The sequence below is a fragment of the Rutilus rutilus genome (assembly GCF_951802725.1).
Source record: "Rutilus rutilus genome assembly, chromosome: 21".
Classification (NCBI taxonomy): domain Eukaryota; kingdom Metazoa; phylum Chordata; class Actinopteri; order Cypriniformes; family Leuciscidae; genus Rutilus; species Rutilus rutilus.
This window is the reverse complement of record NC_140226.1, coordinates 25,202,168-25,216,355: the sequence shown is the minus strand read 5'-3', so window position 1 is coordinate 25,216,355 and position 14,188 is coordinate 25,202,168. Positions and strand designations below refer to the sequence as shown.

General features: G+C 36.4%; 1 protein-coding gene across 1 annotated transcript; it reads left to right on the top strand.

Moving 5' to 3' along the window:
• The first annotated feature begins 453 nt into the window (after positions 1-453).
• smyd2a (SET and MYND domain containing 2a) lies at positions 454-14,134 on the top strand. Its single transcript, XM_084393792.1, has 12 exons — positions 454-901; positions 2,363-2,426; positions 5,316-5,426; positions 8,061-8,121; positions 8,520-8,644; positions 9,822-9,889; positions 9,976-10,078; positions 10,424-10,534; positions 11,381-11,504; positions 12,981-13,155; positions 13,277-13,385; positions 13,528-14,134. The coding sequence occupies exons 1-12, from the start codon at positions 729-731 to the stop codon at positions 13,609-13,611; spliced, it is 1,308 nt and encodes a 435-aa protein (XP_084249918.1). The 5' UTR covers positions 454-728; the 3' UTR covers positions 13,612-14,134.
• Positions 14,135-14,188: the final 54 nt, after the last annotated feature.

Below are 14,188 nucleotides of genomic sequence, written 5' to 3'. Positions count from 1 at the left end.
ATCAACGCCATCCATTTTGAGATGATTCGAAATTCGAATGTCGTATTGGATCGAATCGCTCGCTGTACTAGTTTGAACACTGTTGAAAACTCGATTCAAGCTCCGAACCACTGATTGTTTCGAAAGCACCTATTGCTAAAAAAAAAAAAAAAAAAAAACTGTCACAAAAGATTTAAAAATGCATAATAATTATTATTATTTTTGTATAAGAAAAGGACTCTGCAAGAGGAAAGGGAAGTTATTTTTATTAAAGATTGCAAGCACATATGTATTTAAAAAATAATGATGTGAATGGATAAAACATTTATAATAAATACTGCAATATTCTATTAGAGAATATTAATTTTCATTTTTGATTTCATAGCGACTGAGTTTTTTGTTTGTTTGTTTTAATATTTTTTATTTAGGAGATCAGTTTGATTGTTTCATAATCTCAAATGCTTCACTTTCCCCTAGACACCACGCGATGGCGCCATGAATCCAAATATCGAGGTAGGCCGGTAGTGGACGCCAGTCGCGGACGGGCTTTAGGACCGCTGGGTGTGTGGGGCATTGCCGTAAGCCGCCTGTCTTCTGGTGCAGCTCGTTCGGAGTCTTTTCGCCGAACATGTGGTGTGGTAGTGGCGTCACTACACTTGCCGCAGTCACTAACAAAACCGTTTGAGACCGAGGCACCGCTTTCTGACGAGTGCAAGGAAGTGTGACACGCGAGCAGCAGGTCAAGAGCAATGAAAACCGAGGGAATTGAGGGTACTGAAAGGTTTCTGAGCCCCGGTAAAGGCCGGGGACTCAAAGCCACTAAGCAGTTCAAAGTTGGTGATCTAGTGTTCGCCTGTCCGGCGTATGCTTACGTGCTGACAGTGAACGAGAGAGGCGGACACTGCGAATACTGCTTTACCAGGTCAGCGCTCCTTTTAAGTCCACGTCGGACACTTTGTGTCTTTGTGTACGAGACTAGATCCTCCTGACTTGCTGTGCACACGGATGTTTCATTTGACAATGCATGCACGTACACCAAGAGCTTTATAATAATAATAATAATATTAATAATTGTTAACTTTTATAATAGTTCTTGATCAACTTTGTTTTGGTCATGACATATTTGACAGGAAGCTAATCTGCATTCACTGCAAGGCTGGTCCCTCTTAAAGATGGCTGGCACATGCTTTCTATTTTTTCTGCGTTTAAATGCTGCTGGGTCATGCACTGTGAGTGTGAAGGGTGACCCACTTTATACACACCTCCAACACGGACAATGAGTGCTGTGCATGAATGTTTAGTGAAATCTTTCTTTTCAGGCAGTCAGTCTGTAGATTTTTACAGGAGTGAGATGTGATCTAGACTGCGTAAATCCACTAGATACAATGGCAATACATCTATCATAAGCATATGTAAACACAAGACAATGTAAATAATTATTTTATGGACTTAAATGAGAGCTTTTGGTGTGATTGATGCATTTGTCAATGTTGAACTTTTTATACTTTTGTATTGTTACAATGAAGGTGATGTATGACTTTGTGCCATTGAACAAGAATGGAGATGTTAAAGTTGGTATGCAAGAAAAATTCACCTTTTCTGTTTTCTAAATGCTTGTTATAGATCTTATTGTGAGTGATTTATCCTTGCATATGTTTAATTTTTAATGATACTTTGTAATGTTTCATCAAAATGTCATAACTGGACCTTCTGGTGAAATCTTCTCTGTGGTGATGGATGCAGGACGTTTCCAATCATTTTATCTTTTAAGACTTAGTTCGCGCAAAAATGAAAATTCTGTCACCATTAACTCACTCTCATGTCGTTCCACAACTATAACACTTTTGTTCATCTTCGAAATGCAAATTAAGATATTTTTAATGATCACTTAGAGATTTTTCTCTGTTTTGAAAGTCCAGGTATTGGTAACCATTGATGCTTCAAAATGTTCATAAAGACATCCATGTGAAACAAGTGATTTAATCCAAGTTTTTAAGGGATCGTTTAGCTAAAATGATCAATTTGTCATCATTTACTCAACTTTTTAAAACTGTAAGAATTACATATTTCTCTGGAATGTAAAAAAGAAGATGTTTTCAGGGTCAATATTATGCAGGAGAAAGTCGGGTGAGGAAATGATGACATGATTTTTATTTTTGGGTGAACTTTAGAGAGAATGACAGAAATAAGATGCATTCAATGAAACTTAATGGTGACCGTGGCAAAAATATTTTGTGCTGTACCAAAGAATATTTAAAGGCATAAGGGTAAATAATGACAGGATTTTCATTAACTTTAGAATAGAGGGAAATAGTGGCATGCTGAAGTGTGAATTGAGGATCATCTCAGAAAAATAAAACTTTTTTTGTCATTTCATTCACAGGAAAGAAGGGCTGTCGAAGTGTGGAAAATGTAAACAGGCCTATTACTGCAATGTTGAGTGTCAGGTAAGTCTGTTTGTGCTTTTTGTTGAGGGAAACTATATCATAGTCTCTCTGTGTGTGGATTTGCTCCATTGTCCATATTACAAAAATAGTTCACCCCCCAAAAAAAGAAAATTAGGTTACACTATATTTTACAGTGTCCTTGTTACATATGTTACATGTACTTACCATAGTAATAAGTCAATTATGCATAATTACATGCAAGTAACCCCTTAACCCAATCCTAATCCTACCCTAACCTTTAGTTAAGTACATGTAGTTGCTTAATATTACTCTTAAATATATAATTACACTGAAACGATGACACCTTAAAATAAAGTGTAACCGAAAATTCTGTCATTATTTACTTTACACATCATATTGAGACATACAGTACTGTGGAATGTAACGCTGACGCACTGTATTGACCAATCAGAAGCCACGGCCATAACGACCTGTTTCATAAAGTTCATTTTGCTCTGTCAGCATATATCAGAGCTTTTTTTCCCAATGCTTAGTACTTACACTACAGTGCTCTAATTGTGAGGATGGTCCCACTGGAGCAACGCTTGTTGAAGTGCTTTTCCTGTGTTTGAGCCAGAGTAGCATAATCTCAGAATGAACTCCATAGTTAATGCACTCACTTTACCTGGAATCAAACCTGCAGCCTTTGTGTTAGCAGCGCAGTACCTCAACAACTCAACCACCCTTTGCTACATATCTGAGACAAATTTTGATCCATCCATTCTAATCAAATGTAGGGTCGTGGGGATGCTGGACAGTTTATAAATTAATAAATCATTGTATAATTTTTAAGAAATATACACAACGGTTTCAACTAAAAACGGAAAACTTATGCATTTTGTCCGTTCGTTTTTCGGGGCCTGAAAACGCAAACTTGCGTTTCAAAGTGCAAGTTTTTGAAACCGATACCGTTATTATCTCCGTGTAAAATACAAAAGCGCGAATTTGTGAAAACGGTGACGTCAGTCCTTATGTGCTAGAGAAACAAGCGCCCCAGACAACTTTAGAATTTTGTTTCTTAACTTCCGTTTTCCCAGTAGCTCTGTATAATTCTATGGCATTGCTGTCAAAGTAATTTGCTGGTGTAGTGGATTTACTTATTGTAGCGTTAACGAAAGCGGAGATCATAACAAATGTCAGTAGACTGGGAAGATTTTAAAACGAGCGTTTCATTCATAAATCCGTACGATCTTACCTTCATGCTGTGGAAATATAAAGCATAAGAGACTTAAAGAGACATAAAAACAATCTTACCAGCCCCAAACATTTGAATTGTAATTTTTAATTTATATATTTACTTTTTACTGTTCTAAAAGGCTTTAAAATATTTATTTCATCTCATCAACTTTGTATAAGACAATGCACAGTTGGCTCAGTTCCTCATTAATGAGTTCCTCCAGGATGAGAAACAGGGATCGTTCTCTGTAGAAACCACAGCCGGAATGACAGCTCTGTAATTGATCGTTACGGGTGAGTGCCAAGCAGAGTCGAAAATCCAGCACAGAAAATAAAGATCATCAATAATCCATTTGCACTCTACCACAAGGCCCTTCTCTCTAGTCCCTGCTGTTTTTCTGCGCCCTACAAGTTGTGGCGTTAGAATCAGCCTATCCATCATCATACGGTTTTAAGCTGTTCCAATTCAGGCTTGTTCCTCTGTGGATCCTTGCTCTGAATTTAGGCTTTTATTCACATATAAATGTTGATCAGCCTACATAAACACAAGCTCAACTGTACTTGCTTGACGCGTGAGAACAAACCTCATTGGTTTTTGTGGAAGCTCACACGTGCTGCGTAACACAAGAATGAACCTCATTGGTTCTCGCACATCGAGTAAACATGCTTACGTTTACCATGTCTGATGTGTCCGTTGATTGTTTATTTGTGAATAAAAGCCTAAATTCAATCTGTTGATCATATAAAAAGTGAACATGTGGACTACACCGCTCAATTCATATGGATTCGTTTTACAATCTCTTTATTCATTTTTTTGAAGCGTCAAAGTGGTAATTTCACGGGCTCAATGAAGAGACCGTGTTTTGAGGATGAACGAAAATCGAACCGGTTTGGAACGTCAAGATGATGACAGAATTGTGGGTGGACTAACCCTTTAACGTAAAGTCATAATGTAAGGTAATTTGTAAAGTTTGTGCGTTATTATTAAAATCAGTTCCACCCACATGAAAATGACAAGCATTTTTACTTCATCCCAAATGCAACGCTCTATTCCCTGCTAAATGACATACAGGAAGTCCCACCTCAGAATCACACCAATGATCTACAGAACAATGATTTGATAGCACTTCAGTGTTTATACTGCTGAAAGGGAAGCTACAAATGGTTGTCTCTGGCAAAGAAATTACACACTGTTGCCCATTTAAATATAAAAAGCAAAAGTACAAAAAAAAAAAGAACAGCAGACCAATATAATTAAAGCAGCGATCATGAAGAAAATCTGGGTAGCCTGTTTATTTTAAGGCATTTGGTTGTTGCTCTATTCCTAAATTGAGCTGAAAGGCGTTCTGGCCACGCTGTTGCTATGACAATCCGTCTCAAATGCATTAGGGATCGGTTTCTGTTTGCTCGCCAGAACACAGGATTTAGTTTATTCGTCGCCCAGTAGCCTGTGAGGCAGGCTGAGACTAATTCAAAGTCTTATCTCTCAGGAATTCTCGTATTCGCCTTGAGGTTCCGTTCCATTTGAAAGCATGACTCATCAAACGGAAGCGAGCCGACGTGCGATTGGTTATATCAAAAGCATATCATCTCAAAAAGAAGAGCTGTGACCCTTCATGCTGGGTGTGGTATTCATCTGTTGATGAAATGTGAAAATATCCTATATGTTTCCAGTTTGTGTGAAAATAAACAATGGCCTTGTCCTTTCCTCAGAGAGGAGACTGGCCCATGCACAAGCTGGAGTGCTCAGCCATGTGCTCATACGGAGAGAACTGGTGTCCATCAGAAACCGTACGACTGGTCGCCAGAATAATACTCAAACAGGTGAGGACAACCAGGTTTTTTGGCATGCGGTATAACTTTTTGTTTTCAGCTTTCAAGGAAAAGTTTATTTTACTATTGAATGCTATTTTTTATTTTGAATTAGCTATTTTATTAGTAACTTTTAATAGGTTTAGTTTTTTTATATGTCTATTTAGATTTTATTTTTATTTCAGTGTTAGTATTTCAGCATTTCTAATATGAAGTTTTTCATCAAATATTATTTTATATCAGCTTTATTTCAATGAACTGATATGATTTTAATAGTTTTAGTTAACAATAACAACAGTGCTCAAAAGACACCTATTTCCGGGTAACTTTTCATGCACGTACTAAATGGAATTATTATTACGCTTAATGATATTTTGCTTGCTAACAGTCTTTGCCTAGGTGGATATTTACAGTGAATTTACTGCGGAGTAGTAGTTACAGTACATTTTATTCTCTGCTAGAACTATATTGCCTGTTAGATCTTAAACAGTTTTTTTTTTTGGGCTGTGGAAGTATTTTGAGGAGGCAGCTCTCCACAGCTGCTCTGCTGTAATAATGTCTATAGCTACAGCCACTCTACTCATGAGTACTTCAGTTCAGAGAGTAAGAGAGGTCTAGTGCTTTCACATTCCTCACCTGCCAATTAGTTTTTTTTTTTGTAGTTTGAATGTAGTTCGCAATGCCTTCAGACCCTGCAACTGTACATATCTATATTGTTATAGAGGGTTAGAGAAGAGGCTTGCTCAGGGTTGCTAAGATTTTTTTAATGTTTTTAAAATGTCTCTTATGCTTATCAAGGATGCATTTATTTGATCAAAAATTGTTTTCTGTATTTTAAAATGTAATTTTTTCCTGTACTGATTTTCCTGTGCCTCATGCTGATTTAGTGCTCTAGAAGCAGCGTTGTGCTGCTTAAAGGAGAACTCCGGTCAATTTTAACATTGAGCTCATTTTTTTGTACATTTGGAGTGCTGTCAGTACAGAGAACAACGACAAAAATCGGTGTTGCCTACACCGTGTTATCCTCGTTTTAAAATTTGCACCCTGTTGACTTCAATGGGGCAAGTTTTAAACCTGCTTTTAGCCTCTTAACATCCTTGATGTGTCATTACAAGTGCACAGGTCATGTGAGTGATTCCTTCGGAGTGAACGCGGGTGAATCTGACTGCAGTAGATGTGAAAGAAATATATAAAAAATGATGTTTATTCAGCCAGCGCACATACCTGTATTTACATCCTGTTTTCGGTCGAAGTCCACAGTAGTCGATTGTCGAGTTCACGCGCGTGATCATAGGTACTAAACCTATGCGCGTGAACTCGACAATCGATTACTGTGGACTTCGACCGAAAACAGGATGTAAATACAGGTATGTGCGCTGGCTGAATAAACATCATTTTTATTAATATCTTTCACATCTACTGCAGTCAGATTCACCCGCGTTCACTCCGAAGGAATCAGTCACATGACCTGTGCACTTGTAATGACACATCAAGGATGTTAAGAGGCTAAAAGCAGGTTTAAACCTTGCCCCATTGAAGTCAACAGGGTGCAAATTTTAAAAAGAGGATAACTTTTTAGGTTATCGGTGTAGGCAACACCGATTTTTGTCGTTGTTCTCTGTACTGACAGCACTCCAAATGTACAAAAAAATGAGCTCAATGTTAAAATTGACCGGAGTTCTCCTTTAATATTTTTGTGGAAACAATATGATGGGTTTTTTTCAGGTTTCTTTGATTAATAGAATGTTTAAAAGAACAGCATTTATTTGAAATAGAAATCTTTTGTAACATTATGAATGACTTGTCACTTTTGATCCATATAACGAGTCTTGCTGAATAAAAGCATTAATTTCTTTAAATAAATAAATAACTTACTGACACCAAACTTGGCCAGTTCTTAAAAATGTCAATGATGGAAATAGTTTTAGGAGCTAATAAAACAGACATTTATAAACAAGTTTCCTCCCTTTAGCCACTTCATTCGATGCTATTATTATTAATGCGCCTGATCGTGAGATTATAGGCAGCGAAGACAGCACACATCTCTGTTGTCTTCTAAATCCAACCAGATCAAGGAGTTTCAGTAGACAGGCTGTTACACAAACATTGGATTTAGATGTGCCTTGTTGCCTTCCTACCTCCATATGTTGCCTGTGAAGGCAGCATTTATCAGGTTTCAGACACATCTAGAGTGAGTCTGAAGGAACTCAGCTCTTTCTGCTGCACCTGTTCAGATGATTAACCTTCACAGGTGTGAAAACACGGACGGCTTTTCTTTTTCTGAACACACTGATGCAAAGTTCACCAATAGTAATATTCAGTCATTTAAGAATCGGTACAATCCAGTGCACAGCTGATGATTTAGTTTAGAATTAGATGTAGAATTTTCAGTGCTTCTCTGGCACATATGGTGCTACCATGTGTTTTTTATGGATGTGTTTTTTCCTGAATGCGTCAGGCCCGGCAGCTCTCCGTGACTCAGTCTGCCGGCACATGGCGCTTTGTGTCACACAGCATGTGCCCGTTAGACAGTTGGCCAGAAAACTGTTCGGTCTCATCAAACACTGAAACAAGGTTTTGTTTTGCATGTTTGACAGTTTGCGAGGATTGTCACATCTAACTTTTAAACATTTTCTTGTTTTCCAGAAAAGCCAGACAGAAAGGACTCCTTCAGAAAGAGTGTTGACTCTTAGGGAATTAGAAGCACGTAAGTGTTTTAGGGTTTAAAAAAAGGTTTAAAAATGCAAAGTCTGTTTCTTTTGCTTAAAAGAGGGTTTGAAGTTGAAGTCAGTAAAAGGCTGGTGACTTTCCACAGCTGTTTAATGACCCTTACCATCTGCCCTGTTGGCTCTCACAGATATATGACGCCTAGAGTAGGACTTAAAGTCTTCGTCTCTGTCTGAAATTGTTACTGCTGGAGCCATGTGACAAAAAAAAAAGTCAGCCATTGCATGTTTGATGAAAAGAGAGCTATTACTGCTATTGTCCTGATACTCAATTATATATTAACATGCTGTCTAATTTGTGGCATAGCCTTAACAATGTAAGACTGGAGTCTTTTTGAAGATGAAATGCTAATTTCCTTTTCTGTACAATGTTTGTCAGATCTGGACAAGATGGATGATGAGAAGAATGAGATGAATGATACAGACATTGCTGCACTACATCACTTTTACTCCCGCCATCTCGATTTTCCTGATAATGCAGCACTTACTGAACTCTTTGCTCAGGTAAAGTTAACTGTGAATTTTTATTTTTTATTTTTTTGCATATAGTTTTGGGGCTCTGCATGTTTTTCACTAAATGAACACGGATAAATACTATTTAATCAATTTCATGCATCAATGAAGAAATGCAGTAAAGCAAGGAATAATTGAAGTATTATTTTTACTGCAATATTTTAATAACTCAATCAAATTTTGTAATCAAGTAATTGAAAGTGACAGTTCTAAGATATATTTGCAGAAATGAACTCACCAAGTTTTTTTTTTTTTTTTTTTTTGCTTCTAAATAAAAAGCAGAATTAAAAAAAATCTCAATATTTACAGCATTGCTTTATTTTATATTGCCAGCAAATGTCTATGAAATAAATATAAATACAATATATTTGTGTAAATTATTAATTAAGTTTACTATGTTTATTTTAAAGGGATAGTTCACCCAAAAATGAAAGTTGTCACTGTTTACTCACCCTGTAAAATCTGTTTGACTTTTGTGGAACATAATAGAAGATATTTTGGAAATATTTTAGTGTTTTCAATGTCAATGGTATCTAAAATGTTTAGTTGCTTACCAACATTCTTCAAAATAACTGCTGAAAAAAGAAAGTCATGTTTAGAATGACATGAATGGCAGCATGCAAATTTGCCCCTTGGCCTCTGTCCATCATGGCCTCCTAATCATCCTCATATACTGATTGGCTTCATCACTGTCTCCTCTCCACCAGTAAGCTGGTGTGTGGTGAGCGTTCTGGCGCAATATGGCTGCCGTCGCATCATCCAAGTGGATGCTGCACATTGGTGGTGGTTGAGGAGATCCCCCCCTTCTATGTAAAGCGCTTTGAGTGCTGAGAAAAGCGCTATATAAATGTAATGAATTATTATTATTATTATGAATTCTCATTTTTTGTGTGAAAAGTAGAATGACAGACTTGGAAATAAAAGATTCGATGAAAGCGAATTGTGACCTTGTCTTTCATTCTGTCTAGCATCTCTTTTATGTTCCATGGAAGAATGAAAGTATTATGGGTTTTGAAGAAATTATCCCTTTAAGTGATCCTAGGTTAGTCTAGCATATCTAATAGTTCTCACTTCAGAAAGCATGAGATTTGTTCCAAAAACTTGTACCCGATTTGTGGATAGTTCCAAGTCTGTGTGTCCATGCTAATTCCTCCTTTTTACATCACAGGTGAATTGTAATGGCTTCACCATTGAAGATGAAGAGCTGTCTCATTTGGGTTCTGCTGTTTTTCAAGAGTAAGTCTCACACTAGAAATCAAAACCACTGCCTTGACCAAAATATATTAAGTACTTGATAGTAATTGAATGTATTTCCATGGTAGTGTTGCTCTGATGAACCACAGTTGTAGTCCAAATGTGATTGTGACGTATAAAGGTACAGTAGCCGAAGTGAGAGCGGTGCAGGAGATCAACCCTGAAGATGAGGTGAGACAGGGCCACGTTTTGCTTGTTGTATTGCAGCATGTCTTGTCATTGACTGAGACTAAATAGTGACTAAAATATTATACTTACGGTAATGCAAAATTTTATCTTCACTGACTGGCCAGACCTCACATGATTTTTTATTGTCACATTCAGGAAGCCTTTGTTGTTTGTTATTCAGCATTATAATCATTGTCATTAAATTGTAATGTGAAATGTTCAATATTGTTCAAGTATTGAATGTTCAGGTATTGAATTCTGACATCTATTATAGTATTGCATAATCATCTCATTACTAATTTAATTGTTGTATATTGTGTGACAGTCCTCTTTGTTTCTCTGGAATAGATCTTCAACAGTTACATTGACCTCCTGTATCCAACAGAGGATAGAATTGAACGCTTGAAAGATTCTTACTTCTTCACCTGTGACTGTAAAGAATGCACCTCTAAATCAAAGGTGAGTGTCATTTTAACCCTTTAATAAACGACTTTTCACATACGGGTGCGTTCACACTTTTAGTTCAGTTCTTTTGGGCCAACCCAAAAAAAGCATAAACATAGCCATAATGTTAAGACAGTGTCTTAAGTTCTAGTATGACCTACTAGCAGTTAGTCAGGGGCAGTCAGTCTTAGTTTTCGTTATCAAAGTAGGCTTATCTACGTTTTTATGTAACTGATTTAAAAAAGCTATGAACCATCTTAAAGAAAATAAATTGATGTCTAACTTGTAAGACTAGTCTTAGAGGTTTATGCAACCGGCCCCTGGTTTGCTTAGCGTTCACACTGTCATTTTTAAGACCGAGCCTAAACATAAAAAAAAAGTTTGCGACTGACCTTTTCGAATATCCAAACCAATGCTGTGTGCGGGGATAAATGTGCTCGTTATATGTGTGTACATATGATGGCATTTTATCCAGCTGAGAACTTGTGAAGAGTTTATAAAATGTGTAAAAAGGAGTCAAAACAGCGTCGGGAATTCCTCTGTTGCACACAAACGAAGATCGAAGGTGAAGGCGTTTCTGACGCCTGTACCGAACTGTTATGGCTCCCATGATGGGAAAAAATCAGGTATGCTTCAGCATTCTGTCCTGCATCTGGTGACATCACATCATGTTTTTGGTTCGTTTATATGTCTTTGGTCCTTGTTGCGTTCATATTTCTGTCGAAATGCACCAGAGTTCGTTTGAAAGCGGACCGAGACCCATCTTTTTATATGTAATAACAGTATGAATAAAAATTATTAACACGAATAAGGGAACTCAAGTCGATATATATGTGGAATAACACCTTCTTTTTTATTTAGGACAAAGCCAAAATGGAGATCCGTCAGAAGCTTAGCACACCTCCAGAGGATGAGGAAATCACACAGATGGTCATGTATGCCAGAAATGTCATTGAGGAGTTCAGGAGAGCAAAGCACTACAAAAATATCCTTCATTGGCCTTTTCTTTTTTTTAATCTTTATAGGTTTGTCTGTGATATCGGGGCAATATTTTGAATATAGAGCAATCCAGAGGCACTGGGATATATTTAGTCTCCACATTTGAAGCCATACTAACCTTTGTGATATATTGTGCCACAAAACATACACTAGTGTTTAAAAAAAAAAAAAATTGCTTGAAAAGTCTGAGAAAATGTAGACTGAGCAAATCAGACTAAGCTCCCTTTGTCAGACAATATACACTACCATTGAAAAGTTTTGGGTCAAATATTTTTTTTCTTTTTTTCTTTTATTCTGCAGTTATGCATTAAAATTATATTTAAAAAAAATCTACAAACTGTTTTCAACATTGATAATAAGTTATGTTTCTTGAGCACCAAAGAATACAAGAATGATCTCAAAAGGATCATGTGACCAAAAAAAAAAAAAAATTTATATACAGTGCTATGCATAAGTTTAGACACCCATACTAAAGTTGACTAAAAAGAGGAATAAAAAATAATCTTTTGGAAACTGAACTTAATGCCTTAATTTAAAAAAATTAAGAAAAATCCAACCTTTAAGGACACCAATTTTCTTTGTGAATGAATAATGTATTGTAAATAAATAAATGTTCTTCCTTAAAATACAGGGTGCATAAGTTTGGACACCCCTATGTTAAATTCCCATAGAGGCAGGCAGATTTTTATTTTTAAAGGCCAGTTACTTCATGGATCCAGGATACTATGCATCCTGATAAAGTTCCCTTGGCCTTTGGAATTAAAATAGCCCCACATCATCACATAGCCTTCACCATACCTAGAGATTGGCATGGTTTTATTTCAGTTAGCCTAATAGCTAGTTTGATTTGCATTGATAGATGATATTATGGAAAGTACCCCATGCCAATCTCTAGGTATGGTGAAGGCTATGTGATGATGTGGGGCTATTTTAATTCCAAAGGCCAAGGGAACTTTGTCAGGATGCATAGTATCCTAAACAAAAAATAAATAAAAATACTTAAAAATAAAAATCTGCCTGCCTCTATGGGAATTTAACATAGGGGTGTCCAAACTTATGCACCCTGTATTTTAAGGAAGAACATTTATTTATTTACGATACATTATTCATTCACAAAGAAAATTGGTGTCCTTAAAGGTTGGATTTTTCCTAATTTTTTAAATTAAGGCATTAAGTTCAATTTCCAAAAGATGATTTTTTTATTCCTCTTTTTAGTCAACTTTAGCATGGGTGTCTAAACTTATGCATAGCACTGTATATATACATATAACAGAGAAAAATTGTTATTTTCAAAATTGTAGTAATATTTCACAATATTACTATTTTTACTGTATTCAGAATCAAATTAAATGCAATCTTGGTGAGCACAAGACACTTTTTTCACAGACCCCAAACTTTTGAACGGAAGTGTATATATCCTGAAGTTGTGGTTTTGATTAAAAGTTCCTTGACCGCTAAGTACCCCCCAGTGAGCTGCTGGAAATCTGTGAACTAAGCCTGGAGAAAATGGGTTCAATCTTTGCCGAAACCAATGTGTACATGCTGCATATGATGTATCAGGCAATGGGTGTCTGTCTCTATATGCAGGATTGGGACGGAGCAATGAAATATGGCGAGAAAATTGTCCAGCCCTACAGGTAATGCTGGGTCCAGTGTGTGTTTCCTGTCTTTCTAACTTATTTTAATTTAAAATTCAAATAATAAAGAGTTACAGTGTATCCACTTTACTAATAGTGTCCAATGCACATATCTTTCTAGTGTGCACTATCCTCCTTACTCACTGAATGTGGCTTCTATGTACCTGAAACTTGGAAGATTGTACCTAGGACTTGAGAGGAGTACACAAGGAGTTAAAGCTTTAAAGAAGGTAAGGTGTTAGCAGTGCTAATGTAATAATAATGTAATATTGGATGTGGGCGTCCTTTTGAAATCTAACAGAAAAAAAAGCTAAATATTTTTGGACCCATCTACAGTAGGCTTATAAATTGTTGTGGCTGAATTTATCACAGGCTCTTGCAATCATGGACATTGCCCATGGTAAGGACCACCCGTACATCGCTGAGATTAAAAAGGAAATAGAAGACCAGACATAATGGGAACACGTGGAGGAATATGCATCAAACACTGGCATGTGTCTTATACCTCTCCTGGGAATATAAAAACAAAGTGATGTCAAAATTACCTGTTTATCTGAGATGTCATTTAAATGAATTTTGGGTTTTGTAAATAGATGGCCTGAGTCTGAGATACTTTTTTGCTTGTATTGTCTGCACTTTGAACATGTGCTATACTGTTTTCTGAGAAGAAGGGCTAAGAATTAAGAATCATATCATATATACCAGGTTTTTAACAACACTTTGCCCCCTCATGTAGCAACACAATATTATTGTTTTCAATAGCTAACGAATGTAAATCATTTATATATTCTCAATGAGGCAAAAGACTCCGATTCTGTTTTACTTGTCTGTTTGCATGGTTATTGTTTTTGCACTGATCAAAATATATCATGGATACTGTTAAGATATTGGACTTCCAATCAATCAGTGCATTTCATATTGTTACTATCATTGTTGCATATTTGTTAAACGTTTCTTGTTTGTTTAGTATTGTGCTATTTTGACAGATCGTATGGGCAAAAGAAAAAAGAAAAAAAAAGAAAAAGATGCAGAC

Bases quoted from the DNA above. Each gene is read 5' to 3' on its own strand.
- smyd2a (XM_084393792.1), top strand. From the start codon at position 729: ATGAAAACCGAGGGAATTGAGGGTACTGAAAGGTTTCTGAGCCCCGGT. The intron at 5,427-8,060 runs GTGAGGACAACC...CTTGTTTTCCAG, and splicing joins CCAGAATAATACTCAAACAG to AAAAGCCAGACAGAAAGGAC. The intron at 9,890-9,975 runs GTAAGTCTCACA...TTTCCATGGTAG, and splicing joins GGTTCTGCTGTTTTTCAAGA to TGTTGCTCTGATGAACCACA.